General features: G+C 40.7%; 1 protein-coding gene across 2 annotated transcripts in view; it reads left to right on the top strand.

Moving 5' to 3' along the window:
• DENND5A (DENN domain containing 5A) overlaps nt 1–22,601 on the top strand; it is a 63,949-nt gene that overhangs the window by 37,359 nt on the left and 3,989 nt on the right. Inside the window, exons 8-23 of one of the 2 annotated variants that reach the window (XM_084208784.1) lie at nt 765–999; nt 1,438–1,588; nt 2,200–2,293; nt 5,262–5,393; nt 6,926–7,078; nt 7,867–7,971; nt 10,165–10,249; nt 11,602–11,686; nt 12,659–12,787; nt 15,040–15,161; nt 16,996–17,141; nt 17,785–17,903; nt 19,072–19,253; nt 20,056–20,138; nt 21,334–21,457; nt 22,265–22,433. In XM_084208784.1, the coding sequence (XP_084064910.1) occupies nt 765–999; nt 1,438–1,588; nt 2,200–2,293; nt 5,262–5,393; nt 6,926–7,078; nt 7,867–7,971; nt 10,165–10,249; nt 11,602–11,686; nt 12,659–12,787; nt 15,040–15,161; nt 16,996–17,141; nt 17,785–17,903; nt 19,072–19,253; nt 20,056–20,138; nt 21,334–21,457; nt 22,265–22,433 (2,114 nt within the window). The remainder of the gene's footprint in view (nt 1–764; nt 1,000–1,437; nt 1,589–2,199; nt 2,294–5,261; nt 5,394–6,925; nt 7,079–7,866; nt 7,972–10,164; nt 10,250–11,601; nt 11,687–12,658; nt 12,788–15,039; nt 15,162–16,995; nt 17,142–17,784; nt 17,904–19,071; nt 19,254–20,055; nt 20,139–21,333; nt 21,458–22,264; nt 22,434–22,601) is intronic. The other variant, XM_084208785.1, reaches the window with a different exon arrangement.

The following is a 22,601-nucleotide window of genomic DNA, read 5'->3' as shown; positions in this document are numbered from 1 at the left end:
ACATCTAAGGTATGTGGAAAAGTGTATACAAATACAAACTTGGAGAGCTAAAGATTCTCTTTTAAGAATACTGCAGGAAAATGCAGCTTGCTCTAGCAAAAATAGCTTAGCCTGACTTCAGGGCTAACCTCCACGTTAAGATTAAATATTACAAGTGGGAACTGTTTGATTTTAACCAGCGGAATTGCCAAATATGTTAATGAATTAAGTCATGACCTCAAATAATGCTTATGTACATGTGTACCAAATGTGTTCCTAACTCTTTTGTAGAGAAACATAAGACCTAGCTGTTCAAATTTTTGCACTGTCTTCTTTGCTGGAGATATTTGTCAGCAGGAGAGCTCACATGGGTGAAGATTGTTGCAGCACTGTCTGCTAAAACATTCATGTGATTCCCTACAAGGTGTATGAAAAGATTCCCATTGATTTCACAAGCTGTGAGCCCAGCCAGAAGTACCAAATATGCACACCTGCGATACTGATGGTGGGGTTTGCTGGGATCCTGTTGAAATTTTTAAAAGATGAAGGAAATGCTAAAATCACAGTGTACCAATCATTGTGCTATACAGTAGGTGATTATCCTGATGCTGAAAATTTCATACAGACTGCCTGTTCTGGAGATAGCATTGATGTGTATAATAAAACCAGGCTTTAAGTGGCACCAAAGCACTCTCATACATCCTTGATCAGAAAAGTTGGTGCTTCTGGTGGATGTCTCTCTCTTTGCAGACTCACAAACACTCTTATCTCCTCTTGTCTCTTAGGCTTCTTTCTTGTCCGACCAGCCTGAACCTTACTTGCCTTTCCTCTCGAGATTCCTGGAGACCCAAATGTTTGCATCCTTCATTGACAATAAGATTATGTGCCATGATGAAGATGACAAAGACCCTGTTTTGAGAGTTTTTGATTCTAGGGTGGATAAAATCAGGCTGCTGAATGTCAGGACGCCAACTCTGCGCACATCTATGTATCAGAAGTGCACAACCATTGATGAGGCTGGTAAGGGCCATGAGACACTTGCTTGACAATTAGTGCAACTGGTCAGTGCTGTTTGTTGTAGACATTAGATTAAGTAATGATTCATGCTTTGAAACCTCAAAAAAACCAGACCAAAATAGCAGAGATGTAAAGCTTAAACGGGGGACTAAACGTTTTCTGTGATGTTCAGATGTGAGATGAATTTGATGTAAAGTAGAACTCAGATGTTTTCCTGCATGCTTTGTGTGTGAAAGATGTCTGAGCTTAAGAAGATAAACATTTTTCTCCTTTTGGTGGCATTCTTTGATATCAGAAACACTCCTGTACTAATGCCCCTGTTGAAATCAGTAAGCAACTTCCACCTCTTTCTTTAATTTGACACCTGCTTTTAATTGAAAATACATGATTGTAGATACATGTCTGATTAAAACCTTAATTTTAACCTTCTTACTATTTCAGAGAAATCTATTGAATTAAGGCTGGCAAAAATAGATCACACTGCAGTTCACCCACACTTGCTGGACATGAAAATTGGACAAGGGAAATATGAGCTTGGATTTTTTCCTAAGCTTCAGTCTGATGTTTTATCCACTGGCCCAGCAAGCAACAAGTGAGTAAGCTAAGGCAACAGGTGCTGAATCTTGGCAAGATCTGTAGAACAGCACTAAAGCAGAGATCTTAGAAAGCAAAGTCAGTTTTTTTCAAGAGGGAGCAGATCAGATGATGTGGGGTGGAGTTTTTGCTATGTCTGGTTTGGCTTTTTTTTTTTTTTTTCTTTTTTAAATACAGACTTCTTGAAGCAAATTTACTGAAGAAAGCTCTCTTATGTTTGAGATGATAGTTTGTGTACTTAGAGTCACTTGCAATTATTGTCAATATAAAAGCAGATCCCCTTATTTGATCTTATGTAGGAACTAGCAAATATTTTAGGATATTTCCTTATTAAAAGCTTGAAGGAGGAGGGGCAATGCTTAAATTGTCCTTGGAATTGTGACAAAAAAAAGGAAAAATACAGAGAAAACGCATGTGATCTAATATTCTAAAACATTTTGGTTGCCCAGTATTCCAGAGATTCTTTGTGTGTGTTTGCAGCTGCGCTTTGGCTGATGTAACTGATGTCAGCGTGTTCAGAATGTGTAGAATGCATAGAATAAAGTGGAAACCTCTGATTGCCTCTGCCCTGCCTCCTGACACTTGGCTGATGTTATTCCCCACGTGTAGGTGGACAAAGAGGAATGCTCCGGCTCAGTGGAGGCGCAAGGACAGACAGAAGCAGCACACAGAGCACCTGCGTCTGGACAACGACCAGAGAGAGGTGAAAATTGCTCAGCTCTAGAGATCTGATTTTTTTTCTTTCCTAATGGCCTGAGAAATGCTCTGCAACCTTTATGAAATGTCTAGACGGTTACTTGCAGCTCGTGCCTGCTCTCCCTTAAGTGTATGTAATACAAATGAAGTAGCAGACCAAAAATACTTAATTTTCTTATTATAAAAGCTATGTCATTTTTGCCCCTTCTCAGGACAAAATTATTTCATCCCACATATAGGAGAGTTCTCTGAAAATATAATCACATGATTTCAAGTTGTTCTGTTTGTTCTTTTTCTTTTAAAGGAGATGACTGGGAAGAGGGGAATTAGCCATCTATTTCCCGTCTCTGAATAACTTAGTGACCTTGTATTTCTTTTGTGTGTTTGATGGAGGAAAGATAACCACCTCTAGAGAGGGATTAATTTCATCCTAAAATCAGGAGCATTGCCTTTTGGCCTAAGTGTCTTCTGTAGACCATAATAAAAGTCTTAAGGTGACAGAGTGAGAGACAGCCTCATTGCTAAGGTGAGAGTGTGAAGCCCACCCAGACTGTCACGTTTTTGGCTGCCTGTTTTTGCACAGTGCAGTCTGATGCTGATTTACCCACCTTCTGAACTGATAAACATCTCTCACCACTGCTCCTACAGCTGACACAGTTTTTCTTTGTGGTGAAGTGGTTTTGAAAGATCTGGGTGAAGTGAACTAATTACAATACTATTTCTGATTCATATGGTACAGACTGCAAACTGTTACACCAGGCGTTGATTTATGGGTAATTCCAAGAGTAGACCGGCTCAAAATATTAGAGGTTTTTTGTTTGTTTACTAACCCCAGTTTTGCTTTTGTTTGTGTGTTGTTCATTGAAAACAATATTCTCTTGCCTTGTTAAATATGTTAGAAAAGCTTAGTTTTGAATTTAAGTAGTCTTGTGTCTGTTAGGATAGTGTTTTGAAACTCAAGTGTGTTTGTTCAGTTCATTCTTTTATGGTAGTGATGGATTTAATTGTCTTCCTAGTGTACTCAGTTCGGGAATTTACTTACTAGTTTGTTAAAATTTTGTTGAATTATAGTGTCATCTCTGTCATCCATAACCATGTAACAGAAAAATGTCTGCATAATAAAAAACCTCTACGAGTAGTTTGTGGCTTTGACATGTTCCATATGCTCGGCTAATGGTGAAGTGCTTTTACTTAGATGTAACAGAAATGAATAGTAGTTGATTTCTAACCTCATTACTGTGCTAAACAACACAATTGTTAAAGCATGTAAACTTCTGAGCTAATTACCAAGGCAAAAATCTACCTCTGGTCTCTGGGGTGTTCTGTTTGTTTTGTTTTTTAACTGATTCCTCACAAGTTCATTTCCTATAGGAGTTATTCTGTTGCAAAAGGAAAAAAATATCTCAGGAATATTACATGCTCAGCTGGGGGTACCTAGTGCCATTGGTAATGGTACTGTTGTTTTAGGGGTTTATGCTATACTTCTTTGATGACATAATGGTGATTGAACATTGGCCCCTTGTCTGGGTGAACCTCAGACTTGCACAGTAAATTTGAGAGTGGGGAGGGAGCTCTTTTGAGATGAACACTGGGGGTCAGGCTCAGCAGGAGGTGTCAGACTGCAGCACTGGCAGTTTTAAACAAATTGAAGCTTTGTGTTTCTGGTAGCCAGCAAAAATCTGTGCAATTGAGACTTCTTACTTGCAAACATTTGTGCCCAGTGGAGGGCAGAGTTTACACCAATCCCCTGATTTAACACCATCTTTTCTTTTTTCCTTTCAGATTCATTACTTATGAATTTATGTTTATGTTGAATGCTTGGGAGTTCTGCATTGTATTATGTCTTCACTCTTTTCCTTTTCTGTTTTGCATGCTTGCTTTTATTACTTCATATGTCTTACCACTTTCACTTTACATCTGCTTGGCTTTTTGCTACCAACTTATCTTGCCAGCACCTGGACTTTTCCATGTCAGAGCTTCAGTTGCAGTTATGTTTAGACTGGGACCAGCATGATTGGCCCTTCATGCCCTCTCTAAAATCTGTGTCAGAGCATTATCTGGTATGTCCAATGCACAATATGACTGTAATCATAGTTCTGGATAAAGATGCATAATTAAATGTATATATTATAGCTCTTTAGTGCAAGGCCAGTGGAGAAAATGGGGTTTTCCCTCTTTGTTGTGTTTGACAGATCTATTCACTGACACTTTAGTTGGTCATTATTTCAATGTAAGCTAGAGAGGTTTCCTGTTAATTTGATATATGTACTAATCCTGAGTATTCCATCAGTGCCTGTACAGGACTTTCTGTCGCTAATTCTCATTTAGCTGCGCCCCAACCAACCTGTCATCCCCTGGCTTCCAAAATACTTGTCATATCACTCTTGTCTCTGGGGTGAAAACAAAGGCAACTCCTTGATGGCAGTAATAGGAGCAGAAGAGCTCTTTTGAGTATAGTGGGTTCAGGAAATGATTTTCCTCAAAAATGCAGCTGGTTCACAGCTGAGAGATGTTGCTGTCATTTGCATTTTGCAGCTGCTTCCTGAAAGAGCAAAGTTTTCTTGCAGTCCTCACGTAGACCAGTCTGCCACTTGAATACTCTCGGTCTGGGTAGTTTTTGCAAATTTTCATTTAAATGAAAAAAATAAAAAGACAATTGGCAGTGGTGCAGGGAGTAGTTGAATCTCTATGCATCTGAATATCCTTGGCAGTTTGTATTGTGTTTTTGTAATTCAGCAGTGTGTGTTCTAATACTGTGTAGACAATATAAATGGGGATTTGACCTCTGGTGAAATAGCAGTTGAAGTGTCTCAGCCCTCAATAATGCTGGATTAAAAAAGGGGCCTTTTCTGAAAGAGGAGAGCCTTTCCTCCTCACTCCAGAGGTGTGGGTTATAAAGATAAGTTTACCTTTTTCTGTCAGCCAGGTAGTCTCACTTGCACTTTTGTCTGTGTCCATTTTCTCCCCCAATCCAGAAATACATCCAAGAAGCCAGGAACCTGGGCAGCACCATCCGGCAGCCCAAGCTCTCTAACCTCTCTCCATCAGTAATTGCACAAACAAACTGGAAGTTTGTAGAAGGCTTGTTGAAGGAATGCAGAAATAAGGTAATGCAGAGAATATTTCTGCCCTCCTGCACCTCATATCCTGCACCTCATATCCATCCTTTCTGGACCATTTTGTATCCAGGATGTTTGAACCCCCCCACTTTTCTGCCATCTGTTTCTGCTTTATCCCTATAAGGATTTTTGCAGGGTGGTGAGAAATTAATGAAGAGATAATGTATTCAGAAATTCTGCAAGGAGCAGAGACTTTATCAAGCAGATTTATGATAGAGATTGAATATTCTGAAGGGTCTTTACCATCCTGCTGCCCAAGTCTATTATAGCACATTTCAGTTACAACTAATGAGACACTACTATTTCAACAGGAGTGAATGGTCCAAAAGAGAGGCTTGTGGGGAAAATACAGCAGCTTTTCTCATAACTACACTTCTGAGGAGTATGTTTTTAAGCACTTAACAAAGAAATTTGGCATTAATTTGTAGACATGCTTCACCAGTATATATTTGACAAGATATTAATCTGAAGCAAATGTTAATGTTTATAAAAATACAGCAAAGAGAATAATTATGAAATGGACACGTTCTTGCCTAAAGTCAGTGGAGGTACTACAGTAATTATATACAACTTTTCATAAAACTCTCTTTAATATGTGCATCTACTTCTGATTTCACTTTATGGAACTGTACAAATAATCCCCATCCCTTAATAGAGGCACAATAGATGGTGAAAGTTTTTGAAGGTGGACTTGGCTCTGTGACAGTGAGAAATTGCCAGAGGGAGTGAGGGGGAGAAGCAGCCAGGGACTAACTTGGACTTCTTAATCTCCAGCAAGACTGTGCAGATGTGCTTAAGGGAGTATTCCTCATTTGAAAGCGAGTCCAGAATAGGAACAAAGATGAAAAAATGTGTAAGAGATGAGTGGAACTGCTTCCCTCACCATTTTTTCCTCCAGCTGGCTGTATGATGAAAATATTGTGGCTGGAAGGACTGTACTTCAGGAGCTGGTGAAGGCTTTGGTGGGCAGTATGAAATTGTGCACAGTTTAGGAGAATGTGGCTCTTTGGTAAGCTCAAGAGATGCACTACAGAATGGGTTTGGTTTAATCCAAATGCCCTTCTGGCAGAGCAGCATCACCCAGGAATGACATACCTGTCCTACTTGGAAATACTTGGGTGCATTCACCTCCCCTGGGAGGAGGGGGACAAAGTGTCCTGCTCTTGGAGAGTGCATCCAGTAGTCACCAAAGTACCCAAGATGTGTTTTGTGGCCTTGCTGCTGAGCATCCAGCTTGTTAATGTGTGACCTGCTGTTCCCTTTGTTGGGGTCACTCTGTGGAGGATCATGTTTGCAAACCCTTTTTTAGAAAAACAGATGATGAGCACTGCTGCTGTTCCAGCTTGAAAACCAGGGATTAATGAAGGGCAGGTCAGCACTAGTGCCAGAAATACATATATGCAGCCAGTTTTTTTTCCAAAACTTTATCTTGTGCTTCTTTGTTGGTCATTTTTAAAGTGTAAGTAATCTTGGAAATTTCTGGGAGAGATTTACCTCTCTTTTGCCTTGTCCCTTTTTAGACTAAGAGGATGTTGGTTGAGAAAATGGGTCGAGAAGCTGTGGAGCTTGGTCATGGTGAAGTGAATATCACAGGAGTGGAAGAGAACACCCTGATTGCCAGTCTGTGTGACCTCTTGGAAAGAATATGGAGCCACGGTCTGCAAGTCAAACAGGTGAGGAATAAATATTCCTGCACATTGCAGCGCACACTTTCCTGAAGTTGTGTTATGCTGTTCCTCTCTCTGCTTTCAGAGGACACCTTTAGTGTGTATGTAGGTGTGTTAAAAGACTTGTGTGTCCCACAATCTTTTTTATGTCAGTTCCTGCCCGCTGTGTGTCTCCATGTTGTGGGATATGTGCAAGTGTACCTGTAGATGTGTTCCACAGATGACTTCTTGGAAGATTCTCCATTTAACCTGGGGTTTTCATTTGGTTTGGTGGGTTTTGGTAGTTTTCTTTAATAGGATGGTCATAAATTTCACACACTATTGCTGTGTTCTTAATAATTTTATTAATGAAGTTGCATAGACTACAAGGCAGCCTATCCTAAAGGTGCTGTCAGTGGCATGGGGGAATTGCTTTCCTGAAGGATCATTTAGTACTTCAAAGTAACAGTCTTGCTGTTTTGGTTCTTCCTGGGTGCTGTAGAGGTACTTAAATTATGGTTACAAGATCACTAGCTAGAGGTGTTGGGGTTTTGTGTGAAATTAATAATTGTTTTGCTCTTCTGTTTGGAGTCACTTGTGGGACAAGATGGAGTTTGGAGGGCCTTTACCAACTTTACTCCTCCCTTGTACAAAGGAGTAGCAAGGGTGGAGAAGATTACAACTTTAATCCAGTATCTCTGTTCCCAGCAGCCAAACACCAGTGTTTAACTCTGCTCTCCTTCAAACTATACAACAGTTTTCTATGTGAAGATTTATCATGTGATTCTCTCCCTTCCCTCTTGTATATCACTTAGGATAGAAGCTGTACTGCTTTCGTCTTAGAAGACAGAGCATCAGTTTACTCTGCTTCAACCCAGGTTTGGGCCTTTCAGAGCACCAGACGGCCAACCCTTCATAAGGTTAATGCTTTGGATTGATTGCAGATGTTGGCAAGCAGTGCTGAATGGTGGAATAGAATAGAGGCCTGATGGAGGAAGTGCAGTGTATCTCACAGTATGATCCAGAGTTTTAAAAAAAATCAAAAGTAAAAAAAGCACCACCAGTTCTCTGTGTGCTCTGGCCTTTATGAAATATGCAAAAGCCTGCTGTTTCATACATCGATTTTATTTCATTTTTCAATAATGAGCCAAGGAAGACTCTTCTTTCTCAACTGACCATAGTAATGAGGATGGCTTTCCTTCCACCCATCCCTGCTTCTACCTCTTCCCTGCTGATGAACCCCAGTAGTCCTGCATTAGCTACCTACTGATCTTTCCACTTGCTAAGGGAATCCATGCCTTCCATTGTCCTGAGCGATGCAGGGGAGTTGTGATGTAGGATCTAAGGGCTGGAGTAGTCTGGACTTTCAGAAGGCCTTGGTTATTCCCTTGCCCATTCTCTATCCCACTACTTTCCTTAGGCTGTCTTCCTTCCCCTTATAGATCCAGCTTGCCTCATCATTGCTATTTGGTGAAGTTAAAGGAGAGGTCCACAGTGCTGAAGGAGCGGGCAGACACTGCATGAGTCCTCACATCCATCATGGTTGTTGGCATCAATTTGCTGCAGGACCCTTTGTTGCTGCTTTCTGTGATCTGTTGCAGTTCTCCTTGCCGTGGCAGCTGGTTGCTGAACACTAGACTGTGTGTGCATGTGTGTGTTTATTGGGAGAAAACACAATTCTGGATGTAACTCTTTGCTGGGTGATATTTTCATGCTCTTTTTTATTTGTTTATAATAAGACTTGCAGTTTTGGCTTTCCATGTTGGACCTGTCAGGTACACACAAGACACAATGGATTTTTTTATATCCTCACCACTGAATGCATATTTTTAATAGATTTCTGTCATCACAGATGTTTCAGACAGTCTAGGATTTATTCTTCTGGAGGCGTGCCACTTCTGGAATAACCCCTCATGGTCAATAGTTTATTATATCAACTGCAGGGAGCTATAGGATGGAAATGGTTAGAAATTTTTAAATATAGTTAAAAAAAGAAAAAATTAAAGATGAACTATTATTACTGCACTTCTGGGAAGGCACTTAGATAATTTTACATGAAATTGATAGTGTGGAATTGACAACTATTGCTTTACAGTCATGGCTTCTTTATGCACAAAGCTGTAAATAAAAATATGGCCTCATAATATGACAGCTTTTCTGAAATGCAGAATTGCTAGATCTTTACTGGGATTTCAGGTTAATACAGTACTTTAGGAAGATAAGTAATACTAATTATCTGTAAGTAATTCCAGGTGATGTGCAGGAGAGCCTCTGTTTGCTTACTGCTGCCTTTCTGCAGGTTTGCAAGCTTTTGGTTTATTATGTGAAATGTTTTATGATGAATCCAAGAATCTCTATAGTTGCCCAGTGATTTTCTCACTCTCTGCTTTAAGCCACCAGGGGTTTAAGAAAGCAACGTAATGAGCAAGGTGCACTTTTTAACATCATATGATGGATTTATCTTGGCCTAAATATTGCATCTCAAATTCTAACTTTTAAGTTGGTTTTACGCTGTGTAGAACTGGGGTATTTTTGCTGATAAGCTTTCACTGTCCTGCTTACATTTTGGGATATCTTACTGTGTTTGTGATTATGCAGGTGCTTTGCCTGCTGAAATTGAGGGGAATCTTTTGAGATTCTAAAAATGAGCAGCGTTTATCCTTAGCCCTGAATGACCCTGAAGGGAGCAGGACTTGGCCTGGGTGTCTCAGGCTGGCTCTGTGTCCCTTGTCATTTACTGCTGGAGAGGCAGGGAGAGACCCACAGGACAGGTCACAGCCTCAGATTTAAAACTCCACTGCGTTTTACAAGCCTTTGAATGTTCTCTTGTCATGGTAATGAATTAAGAGGGAAGAAGTTCCATTGACTTTTTCCTGCTACCAGAATTATTAGATCCCAGTAGTCTGACTCTTGCTTTTCCTTCTCAGCCTCTTTACAGCTCCCAAGCTCCTCCCACTTTTGTCTTGTTTTGGGTTTTCACCATTGAGTTTATAGGGAGAAATATCTTTAAAGCAAGTTTTTGTCATGGCTGGTACTTTCAGTGATGTTTCAGACTTTTTTTTTTTTTTAATTCAGCTGCTAGTGATTTCTTTAACTAATATTTTTCATTTTAGGGAAAGTCTGCTCTGTGGTCTCATCTGTTGCATTACCTAGAGAACAGACAAAGAAGAACCACATCAGGCAGCTTCAGTACCTCAGGTAAGGTTGGCATCTGCTGGAAGATGATTAAAAGCTGTGAGTAAGAGCTGCCTGCAGATTTACACCAAGCAGTTTTTTTCCCCTGGAAATACCCTTCACTCAATATAACTGCATCAAGTGTTCTGGCTACTACAGGTTTCATATGGGCCTGGTGTGTTGTCTCAGTATGTTTTATGAAAAATAAACTGGTTTGTATTGTGCCCACTTGTTTGGGTCTGGATCTGACTACCATGGTGGTCAGAAACCCAGAAACAGCTGATACTTCAGAGATAGGCTTTGAAATCATCCTCCATGAGACACACACAAGCCCTGCATGACTGCAGAGCAAATGATCTTATGGGTCAGGGTGGAAAACAAGTGTAAGCACAGAAAGTTGTGCTGTACACCCTGAAGTTTTACATTATGGCTTGAAAAACAACTGAACGGGAGGCTTACTGTTAAAAACTTCAACTGAAGAAACATATTTTAATTTTTGTTGCAGTAGAAGCAATATTGCACATAAGGTCCACTGATAATATGTGTTTAGGATTATTAATGTAATTTTAAAACATAAGTTCTTGTGTCAGGTGGGGGCATAGGATATAAATTTGCAGAGAACAATAGGTTTGGGAGAGGCAGTGGGTGCCTTTTATTTTTTATTTAAAGCTGCTGTAAGCAAAGATTTGAGTATTAGTAATGTGCACAAGATCCTGTAAGCATGCAAAACCATAGATTTGGAAATTTTAAGGTCTCCTGAATGTCCCTTAGTTCATAGTGGTTTTGTGTATCAGAATAAGGCACAATCAGTTCCATGCTTTCTAACTTGGGTTAGAGGGCAGGGACTGTATTCAACATAGAACTTCATTCTGGAGTGTAATTTGAAAGATCAGAGTCATTGTATTGCTTGAAAACTCTAAAATGTGGTATTGAAAAAGTAGTGGTGCTACAGGAGTGTGCAAAGTAATAGCTCAGGAAGCATAGGATGTGTGGTGTACTGAGAACAACATATTTAACACTGTTCTCTGGTGTCAATAGTGCCACTCACAGGGTTACTGCACAGCCAGAAAACAGGGCAGTCTTTAGAAAATAATACCTGATTACTGTTTGTTGTAAGCCATTTGATGTCATAACAATTTCAGCTGCATCTAAGCTCAGTAATGGCTTGGTGCTCAGTGTGTGTTGATCTGTAGAACCATCTGTGTATCATATTAGATTTTCTTGTAATTTGGAATGGAAATGCACCACAGTACCTTCATAGAGTCACCAGTAGTACAAGAGTGCAAATTGGCATTAATTCACCTTCTTTTTTATATTGATTTTAGAATCTTTAGATGGATTTCTGCTAACAAGAAATTGTTTTCTTCTGAATCTAGGAATACTTCTTGATTCAGAAAGACGAAAGTCTGATACAAGTCCAGCCATGTCACCTCTCAGAATCTCTCTCATCCAGGATATGAGGTGAGTTTGAGCTGTTAACCCAGAAACCCCCTGAGATTTGCACACTTGTTACTGTGTCTGCTGTGCACCAGCCTGTGTTTCATGCAGCAGGAGGGAGCTGTGGGGAAGGAACCTGTTGAACTTTTTCAAAGTAGATAGTTCAGTGTTTTCATTGACCTTTACAGAAACAGGTTTCATACTGAGGAGCTTTTACGTTGTCAGAGCTATTAAATTATGGAAATACCGTGACAGAGTTTTCATATTTTTAACATTTTGTGTATTGGTTTATTTCCACAGAGGTGTAGGTGTAGTGTTTGTGTTTTCCCTGTCATTGCTGAGTTGGTTGTAGAGTTCTGAGACCACTTTTGCTTCTCAGGGAAGAATGCAGTTTAAAGAACTTATTTGATCTAAAGAATGGGTTTATCTAACATTCAGTACTGTAGTGTGAATAAAACTACAACTTCTGCCCAAAGCCTTCTTTTCAGTACACTGAAAAAGCAATATGCAGAACTTCTGAAACAGCCTTGGCAGGAATTGTCTTTTCCTTCTTTTTCCTTACAGCATCCATCTTTTTCAGTAGGGAAGAGTGAATTGAGGATTTGCCTGCCTTATTAAAATATACCATTTGTGCCTTGTGTGCAAGAAAAGCTTCTACTGAGCATGCAAAGACAGTGTTTAATTTTCCAAAGCATTCAGCCATAAATATTGCAGTGATAAGGTCCAGAATGAGTCCTAAATCATGTGAGACAATGGGCCTGGTTTAGAATTTTGTAAATAGGGCACTGCATTGCAGATATTTCCTTTTCAGGCTCTTATTCTCTTTGAGCTAGATTGCAGGGATTTTTTTATTGTGCTGAATATTAAGGTGATTATGTTTTTTTTTCCTATAATTTACATGATATTTTGTGTTCTTTGGAAAACTTCAGCTGAGCTTGGTTCAAAAGAGCTGTCATGCTTTGACAATACCAAGCATGTCTTTTTGTTTTATTCCAGGCACATCCAGAACATAAGTGAGATCAAAACAGATGTTGGCAAGGCCAGAGCCTGGGTTCGCCTCTCCATGGAAAAGAAGTTGCTCTCTAGGCATCTGAAACAGTTGCTTTCAGATCATGAACTCACAAAGTAAGATGGGTTATCTTGGGCAAAGCTTTAAAAAACATTCTATGTAATGGTTTGGGTTCAAAAATCCAGGTGTGCCTATTTTTACATCTGCTTAGCTGCGTACAGAAGGCATGGAACAAGCTGGCCTTCCAAGGCCAGTGAGCTGTTTGGGAATTAGGATCCAATGCTGGGGTTCTTGACTTGTCTTTTTACATTATAGCCTGCTCAGCAACATAAGGTGATTTGTTTTCATAATAATCACATACAGTGTTTACTGTGTGGAAATTAAAGCCATAGTAATTGTCATTAACTTTAATTGAAGACTTCTGTCTGGACACAGCTTAACCTATGCTGTCTGCTCTTCCTCTCCTTCCACTCACCATCTCCCAAGGAATTTCTTGCCCAATCCCCCTGAATCCCAACAGCTAATTATTTGAGATTTGCCTTGTCTTGTATTATGTTGGACTTTCTGATGAAGCTGTGGCCTTCAGAGAATAAGGAAAAGCTGAAGGATGGAGAGAGGACAGCTAATAAATCTGCCTGTATGTCCAAATTAAGGTTGAGCCTCTCCAGTGAAGTCAGCAGTTCAGATCATGTTAAATTTAGCAGTGCTTGTCCCATGCAGACCACGTGCTGTGAGAGGACTTCACACACACCACCACACTCCATGTACCCCCACAAAAGAGAAGGGAAAAACCTCTTAACACTGGCCAGTGTACTTTTCATCTGTCAGGCAGATTCTGATTCTCTGGAAAGAGGGAGACTGCAGCAAAAGTATGTTTAAAATGAAAATGACAAACAAAGGAGCAACTTGTAGAGGATGACATCAATTCTCTGTAATCTTGTGTGCTTTGTGCTGCATATTTAGATATCCTACTTAGAGAGCTGTTGCAGGCAGTGTGGTTTCAAAGTGTGCCCCACTTGTTCTTAGAGGAAGCCGTGCCGAGTTCAGTGAGGTACTAAAAGTAATGGTGCAGCTTCTGCCATTCTACAGTTAACAAGATCGTGTGTTGTTCCTTTTGAAGCAGCTGTTAGATATTTTAATTATCCCATTCTCTTTGCTTCACATTTGTTAACAACTATAAGGAAAATATTCCATGTTTGATTTTTTTCTAGTCTGCAAAGGGAACAGGGAGACAAATCGCATATCCTGAGATCTATGTGTACCCAGGGAAACAGAGAAACCTTATCCTTTGAAGAGACAGGACAGCCCATACCCTGACAGGCTGTCAAACATGTGATTCAGATTGTGCAAATGCAACACAGACATGGCCACCTGTGAGACTTTGTGGCTTTGCCACTCTCGTGGCTACAGGCAGGTCAGGTTAATTTAAGGCTCAGTCTCTTTATTTTCATTGAACATTTCCTGCCAGTCTCTAGTGTCAGGTTCGTTATGTGAGTGAGAACATGCCTGTTTGTTGACTATCATTGATTTGTTTTGCAAGTTTGTCTTGTGACTTGCTGACTTTTTTGTAAATTGATGCCTGAAATTGAGGGGAGTTGTCAGGATGTCCTCCTGGCAGGAGCAACCTGTCCACAGCTGGGTCAGCATTTCTAGTACCTAATTTCTGCATTCTTGAGGGTTTAGATATTCCTGCAGCATCAGTTGGATTTTGATATATTTTGGCATGCTCTTTTTTTATGATTATGCCCAACACTTGTATCATTTATTGGTTGCCACCTTTGCATGCCTATTATTTTGGGCATGTCAGGAGGTCTGTACTATCAACACTGGACTATTCCCTGGATTAATGTGCAGGTTGTTGTAGGCCCTGGGTGATCACCTATAGCCAAATACAAGCAGACAGCCCCAGTTTTTGCCTTATGTCCTTTGAGAACATTCTTCTGTCATGCATCATGTGCTGGAGAACTCTCCCATGGCACCCTCTGCTCAGCAGTAACTTAGGAAAACTCTCTACACTTCAGTTCTGTTATTTTACATGGTCAAAAGAAGTCAGAATATTTTTCAAGGAAGTGCAAAATTCCTTTTTCCATCTTGGGGTGTTCTTGGATGGGAGAAGACCATTAAACCAAATGTTACATTTGAGGGGTGGAAGAGGATGAGAACTGGACTGATTCACTTTGGAGCTGTCAGCCTTGCTTGAGACTAAGTGTATCTTGGCACACTGAAAACTCTTGACTCTCCCAGTATCACTTCTCATTTGTAATTGCTTGCCCATTATTCACAGTGTACCTAATAAATGTGCACAGTAGAAAACATTTCACTGGAAGCATCTTGTTGCTGTGACAGATTGTGTGTTTTGCTTTGTCAGAAAACTCTACAAGCGTTATGCGTTCCTCCGCTGCGATGATGAGAAGGAGCAATTCCTGTATCATCTCCTGTCATTCAATGCTGTGGATTACTTTTGCTTTACCAATGTTTTCACAACAATCTGTAAGTATTTGCTTTCCCTGCAACTCTGATTTCTAAATTTGGTTGAGTCCTTGTCCCAAATTCGAAATAGCTCTGAGCAACATGCCCTAATGTAATTGTTCTGCTTTTTTCCCCTGGGATCCTTCTGTGTGTGCTGTATTGCTGTTTCCACGATCTTCTCTGGTGGGCAGGAGTTTCTGTCTCTGTCACTTTTGTTTCTAACTTAGTAAAGTACATAGCTCTAATAATTGTAGTTGGGGGTGAGTTCTCAGCTGAAATTTTTGTGGTGGGCTTGTTTGCATGATACTAAATAAGTACAGAATGGGATGTTCACCATCAAGAATATTAAAGCATGCTGGAAATTAAAAGAAAACAAACCTTTCATTTTTTGGGCTCAGACTTTGCTGCATGCCTGTCTCTGGGTTTGGGGTAACAGTGAAATGCCCGTTGAGGGTTGCATCAGAACTCCTGAGCATTTTTTTTTTCCTCCCAGTTGTTAAAGAGATACCCTAGAGAAACTTTTAAGCTATTGTTGGTAAATATAACACTTAACTGTGTTACGGAGTTCTCAAAGATCTGTGTGCCTACTGCCACAGGACATCACTGGGAAGGCAAAATAACGAAAGACTTTAGCAAGGCTTATGAAATTGGGGGTGGGATATGTGAAAGGGCTACCCTTGGTGGTGTCTTGTGATTCACACTTGTGTGTATGAAAGACAAAGCAAACAGACATCCAAGCAAAATAGCTTAGGATCTTGCATGCAAGTTCTGGATAATGTGAAAATCTGGTCTGCTGGATGCAGTTAAATTGTCACTTACTTTAGGACTATCAGCACAGAAAATAAAAAGGAAAACATTTTAATTTATTCTTAAATGCTATGAGCATTGGGCTTTTAAGAAAATCCAACCACCAAATGCTTTCTCGAGGGCACTGACAGCTGAGGAGATGCTGAGGGAGAAATGCATTAAATGCCTCAGCTGAAAAGCCCTGACTGTAATCTGCTTATGCACTATGAAAGAAGGGCAGAAAGCCAAGAAACACAGTGACCATTCAGAGAATTGGATTGTATTAAAAAAGGTTGGTTAACAGAGGGCTGGGCAGGAGATGCTGGGTGGTGGAAGAGCATATGCCTCAAGAGTCAGAGGAGGGACTGCAGCTCAGGTGATACTGCATGGAATTACTCACAGGAATTACTCACAGGGGACCAGAAAGCATTTGAGCATATATGTGGTGCTATTTAGAAGGGGAAAAAATTGCTTGTTCTTTTGAGAGATTAATAAGTCCTAAAGTTACCATAACTAAGAGTGACATGGCAGAGAGAAATTTGCAGCATTATGATGTATTTTCACTGGATTTGTTCAACCATGGCAGTGAGTGCTGCTGCTATCCATGCCTGTGAAGAAAAGGCTGCAGTTAGTACCTGAGTGGGACCTGGGGGAGTTGTAGAGTGTGCTGAGCTACTGTGCAGTCCTGGGTACAGGAATATCATGTCTTTACTTCCTTGTCACTAAGCTGAGGATAAGTAACCATTTTTGTGCCATGTTGTGAGGTTAGTAAATAAAAAGGGATTACACTCGTAAGAAGGCATTATTCCATCCAAATTTCTCTCTTCACTTGACAGTGTTCTGCTGTCAGCTCTGCTTCTTAGTGGCTGCTGTGTATGTGTACACTTCCCCATTGTCAGTGCTTAGTGTGCAAGTGTCAGCATGATTAAATGGCATCTCTGATGTTCTTTTAACATTTCATGGTACTGCAGTGCTGTTTTATGACTTATCTTTTGGTCCTTTCTTGACTAAAGAGGTTACATAATTATTCTTCTTCATTTTTGAAGTGTTCTTTCTTTTGTGTTTGCAGTGATACCATACCATATCTTGATTGTTCCCAGCAAGAAACTCGGTGGCTCAATGTTCACAGCCAATCCTTGGATCTGTATTTCGGGAGAACTGGGTGAAACAGGAGTCCTGCAGATTCCTAGGAACATATTAGAAATGACTTTTGAGGTTTGTGTTACTTGACACAAAACCTGATTTGAGTGTTCTGTTTGTTCAGTTTTAAATTCGGCCCTTGCTGTACCACCGTGGAATCTGAAAGGGTGGCAGATGTGTCTGTGCTCCTGGTCCAGAGGTGGTTTTTGTATTGCTCTTCACCTGTGGAATGAATGTGGAATGGGTGTGGAATATCTTTGTGCTTAGTCACAGCTAGTTTGTGCCTGTGCATAGCACATTTAACCTATATTTAATAACATGCAGAGTAAAATGACTGACAATTCCTTAGTGCAAGGAACAGACAAGACTGTCTTTATGTTACAACTGTGGGAGGTGTCATATCCTCTTCTGTTGTAAAACAAAGAAGTGATTCTGCTCTGATTTCTGCATGGGTGTTGTGTTCATTGGGTGAAACTGAATTGAAAAATCTAGTTCAGCTGATGTGCTCTGTGTAGATCAAAACAGTATTTAACACAACAAGCAAACAAACAAAACCAAGTAAGGCACCCTACCACTAAAAAACCCAGAACCAACCATGCAGTCAGAAACAGAAACCACATTGCTGAGTTTGTCTGAGCACATTCCCTAACAGTTTATTCCTCCAACATGCTGCTTTCTTTTTCAGTTTCCTCTGACAAACTCTTTGTTTAATTTGCAGTGCCAGAACCTGGGAAAGCTGACCACAGTGCAAATAGGACATGATAATTCAGGGCTGTATGCCAAGTGGCTTGTGGAATATGTTATGGTCAGAAATGAAATAACAGGGCATACTTACAAGTAAGTATCATCCTGACATTTCATGTGGGGTAAGTAGAATTCCTGCAGGGAGCTGGCACAGCAGGGCTTGTTTGATTAGAAAGGTCTGATCTCCTGGGACTCTGTGTCTACAGTTGCCTCGACCTGAAGGCACAGAAAGATTGTTTGGCTTCTGGCATTAAACAAATCCTGGTTCTTCTGAATTCAAACAGGGTTTGCAGTTTGCAGATGTTCATGTCTCATATCAGACTGTTGGTGGAGAGGATGAGTTGACTGTTGTGCAGCTTAGAAATAATCTGCCTTGATCCCAAGGAAGAAACAGCAAGTCAGAGCTTGCTGCTTACCAAATATAGGTGGTATTTTATGTTAGGACTGGGTACTCCAGGTGTTACAGAGACACCTTTGGACTCAAGCTGGAACACGAGGCCTTATGAGTGTTAGCAACCTGTGTTTACGTGGGGAAAGTAAGGGAATGAAACTTAGAGTGAGAATTAAATTTATTTGTGTTAGATACACCATAGTTTGATGCCCTGTCCTTTGTTTAAGGAAAGTGTCAGGCTCATGTTGATGTCAAATTAGTGGGTAAGTCCATTCAGCTCTTCATGCCAGTTCATTTGTAATTAAATGAAGAGGAAAGATTGTATTTTTGGATGCTGTTCAGTTTTCCAATTAAGCTGATTAAACTGCCGTCAACATTGGTTCAGAAAAAGTGATAATGAGCAAATGAGCATGTGTGCTTTCTAGTGTCTGATTTAATACCCCAGTTTAGTAGAAGCACTGGTGTTCTGGCATTTAAGCCTATGTTTGGGCTGTGGGGTTGTTTTACAGCTGGCTTGCTATGTAGTATATTCAGTGTATTTCTTCACCCTTTCTTTATGGGATGTAGTAGGATTTCCCCTTTTATCCATTTTTCCTCAAATCATGCTACATGTGGGACTCAGGCAAAATCTGCTTTGTGGATGGATCATCTACTGCAACATTCAGCACAAACTTGGAACTGAAAAGCTGTTTTGCTTTTGCTGCCTGTGCTGGCAAAAGCCAAAGCCAAGACTTTATTACTTGGTGCTGGATCAATGAAGTCTTTCTAATAACTATGCTAGCAGGATTTGGGCTCTAGGCAACTGCAGTTGAAAGTCTTTGGCATGGAATTGAATCTGCATTGATCCATTTATCTCCCTGGTGTTGTTAGGTTTCCCTGTGGAAGGTGGCTTGGGAAGGGAATGGATGATGGCAGCTTAGAGAGGATCCTGGTGGGAGAGCTGCTGACTTCCCACACGGAGGCTGATGAGCGGCAGTGCCGGACCCCTCCTCTGCAGCAGTCTCCAAGCATGATCAGGAGATTTGTCACTATCTCACCAAACAATAAGCCAAGTGAGTGCTGAGGCTTGTCCTGCCTTGTCTTGTTCTGCATCATCACCTGAGGGCTTGCAAACACAACTAGAGTTTGGGGAGGACCTGTGAAACTCAGCCCAGTGTCCTGCTTGTACTCCAGCTAACTTCCAAATTGCAATCCTGGGCATCCTGTGCTGTCTACTTAACTTTTGAAATCTGAAAGGGTGGCAGATCTGTCTGTACTCCTGGTCCAGGGGTGTTTTTCGTATTGTCCTTCACCTGTGGAATGAATGCTATGGAGGAAGGTAGAAATTTGCTGCCTTTTCTCTGTCTGTCCTTTGTGGATGAAGAATCTTGCTCGTGGTTTCTATTCACAGACTTCTCTTTGTTTGCTCTTGAGGTCAGTGTTCTGTGGTTGTCTTATTCCTGATAAATCAGGTGTTTACTTTGTTCCCAACCATACTTGGGTTTGCAGGGAAACTACCACAGGAAGTATTTCCAGGATGCCCAGATTTGTCATTCCTAAACAAAGCACTGCTCCTTTTCTTAGCTTTGGGTCCTGGTCTGACCATTCACATAATGTGTAAAAACCCTTTCCACTGTTGGTGTTTTGAAACACCACATTGTTAACTTCAATATAGAACCAAACCATCTCCATTCCTACTTCCTCAACAATAAATAAGAATAGAGTTGGGTTTCCATTTCCTACAGCCCAGCACTGTTTCCTTAACAGAATGAATTATATTGGTGCTCCTCTGCTGTGCTTTGTGCTATGCCATAACCCTCACGCACAAGGCACAATTTCTGAAGCTATAACTGGATATATTTTTGTGTTTTGCAGAGTTAAATACTGGTCAGATACAAGAAGCTATTGGTGAAGCTGTTAATGGTATTGTCAAGCATTTCCACAAGCCAGAGAAGGAGGTGAGGGGTTGTTGTCTGTGTAATGGCGCTCCTGTCCTAAAACTCTGATGAGTAAACATGAGAGAATATATAGCAGAAGTAACCAAACTGAATGGACAGCCATGTGCTTGAGAATTCCTGAAGTGGAGCAAAAATGAGCTACTGAGATAGTACAGTCTCAAATACCTGTGTTTTGCTGCTAACTGGAGCATTTTGTTACATTAAATTGTAACATTCTGGTATTGGAAATTGTGGTATTAGTCAAATTCTACCAAGGATTCTGTCCATACACTTTCAAGAGCACTGCCTACTGTTTTGTTTGTTCTGAATTAGCTGACATTTTGCATCTGCATTGAGTTTTAAGTAGGTTGTTAATGTCTGTTTTGCATTATCCTTGCTACCTAAAACATGAAAACCCACTGGCCACTTTAAAAAAAGGGAAAGAAACAAAGGCCACCCTGAAAACACCCACATCCCCCAAGAAAGTGAAGCTGAAGTGCTCTTCAAGACTCTTTTGCATTACACATGTGATCAGCCGACACAGCAGTGATTTTCTGAAACAAACCTAAGTAGCATGCCCCTGTCCAGCCCTTGTGAGCCAGAGAGGTGTAGAGCAGTGCTGGATCTGGATGGATGGCTCTTGACAGTCAGGATTTTTTTTACATTCCTGTAACACCTGACTTCTAAATTCATTATGGCATGACAGATTGATATCCAGTGTAATTCCAGTCAGTGATGACATTGATAATAATCTCAAGTGGTCATGCACTGGTTTTGCAGAATAGAATTTACCATCATGTGCTGAAGCAGGACTTGGTTTTTTACTGAGCATTAAATGTTTTTGTTGATAAGAAGCACATGGTACGCTGGGTCTGTGATCTGTTCCTTAAAAAAAGAGGAAAATATTTTCCTTATTTTCTGTAGTGATAATTATTATAGGTAAAACCTGCTCATTATCTTGGCCTGTTTGAGGCTTTGTTTGATGATGATGATGATGAGGCCCTGACAATGTTTTCCTCAGCCTCATTCTTAGAGAAGTCAATCCATTTTTGAATGCTCAGGACTTGCGAGAACTGAGCCATCCTGTTTGGGGTCAGTGTTTGACAGCAGATTTGAACTTTAGGTATCTGTTTATTTAATTACTGAATGGGACACTTGTGTCCCAGAGTCCCAGGGTGAGGTGATGAGTGTGTGTGCTTTCTGTGTGTGCTGGCAGAGAGGCAGCCTGACCCTGCTGCTGTGTGGAGAAAGTGGACTTGTTTCAGCTCTGGAGCAGGTGTTCCAGCATGGATTTAAATCACCGAGACTCTTCAAGAACGTCTTCATTTGGGACTTTTTAGGTGAGTGGGAGGATGACATCCTGTCATCCTGTTGTGTCTTTGAAACACATGCAGCTGTGTTCCTTATCACTGCTGTTGTGTCTCAGCTGGTGTGAAGAGCAGACTTCTTGGAGGCATCTCAGCAGCTGAATGGCTGAGAGCTCCTACCTGCTCCTACTGACGTGAGAGAGAGCCAGAGCTTACTGTACTTAATGCAGCAACTGGGCTTTGTCCTTCTAGCAGTTGTAGTGTGAACCAAACCTTCTTACTGAGGAAGAGGTACATAAACAGAGTGGTGAATTGACATGGGGTAACCTTGTTCTTAATTGAGCACAGAGAAAGCAGGAAATCACACTTGTAAGAGGCTGTCTTTCAGAGCACAGCAGATGGATCTAGTGCTGTTGTATGTACTGGACATTGTGATAAAGGGGTTATAAGCATGCATTTTTCACACATGGTCTAGATCCCTTGACACAAAGCTAAATAAATCCACTGAGTTCACATGCACATTTTTAAAAAGGAATTATTTTTAATAATGTTTCTGTATTTTGAGTAGCTACATTAACATTGCTGTTCCCCACATATGATCATTTTACTGCACTGAAATTCAGTAGATAGGTGAACCTCTTTAGCATTGTTCAGAGGGAAGGAAGTGGAATCCCAGTTTTATACAGGGGGAGCACAGGACTGAATCAAACAGAGAAAAAACAGTGCCTAAAAGTAATGATTCAGGAATTTCATGGATGAGCTTTGATCCTAGGCCTTTCAATTTTAATTCTCTCCTAAATGCACTGATGAAACATCATTATCTTCCACCATTCTTTTAAGAAAAAGCACAAGCATACTATGAGACCCTTGAGCAGAACGAGATGGTCCCAGAAGAGAACTGGCAGACGAGGGCCAGGAATTTCTGTCGCTTTATCACTGCTATCAACAACACCCCTAGGAACATTGGGAAGGATGGCAAGTTTCAGATGCTGGTGTGTCTTGGAGCCAGGTACAAAAAAACTTCTTTATAATTGCTGTTGTTATTGATATTATAATGAAATGAAAAGATGTTGCACGTGGGGCAGTTACTCCCCGTTTCCTGTCTCATAAAGAGAAGTGGAAAGCATGGTAGGTCTGCTTAAAAGCAAAGAATAAAAATGATGTCTGTGCAGATGTG

This window comes from Fringilla coelebs (genome assembly GCF_963513975.1).
Source record: "Fringilla coelebs genome assembly, chromosome: 6".
Lineage (NCBI taxonomy): Eukaryota > Metazoa > Chordata > Aves > Passeriformes > Fringillidae > Fringilla > Fringilla coelebs.
The sequence above is the reverse complement of the archived record's forward strand: the minus strand, read 5'-3'. Positions and strand labels throughout refer to the sequence as shown.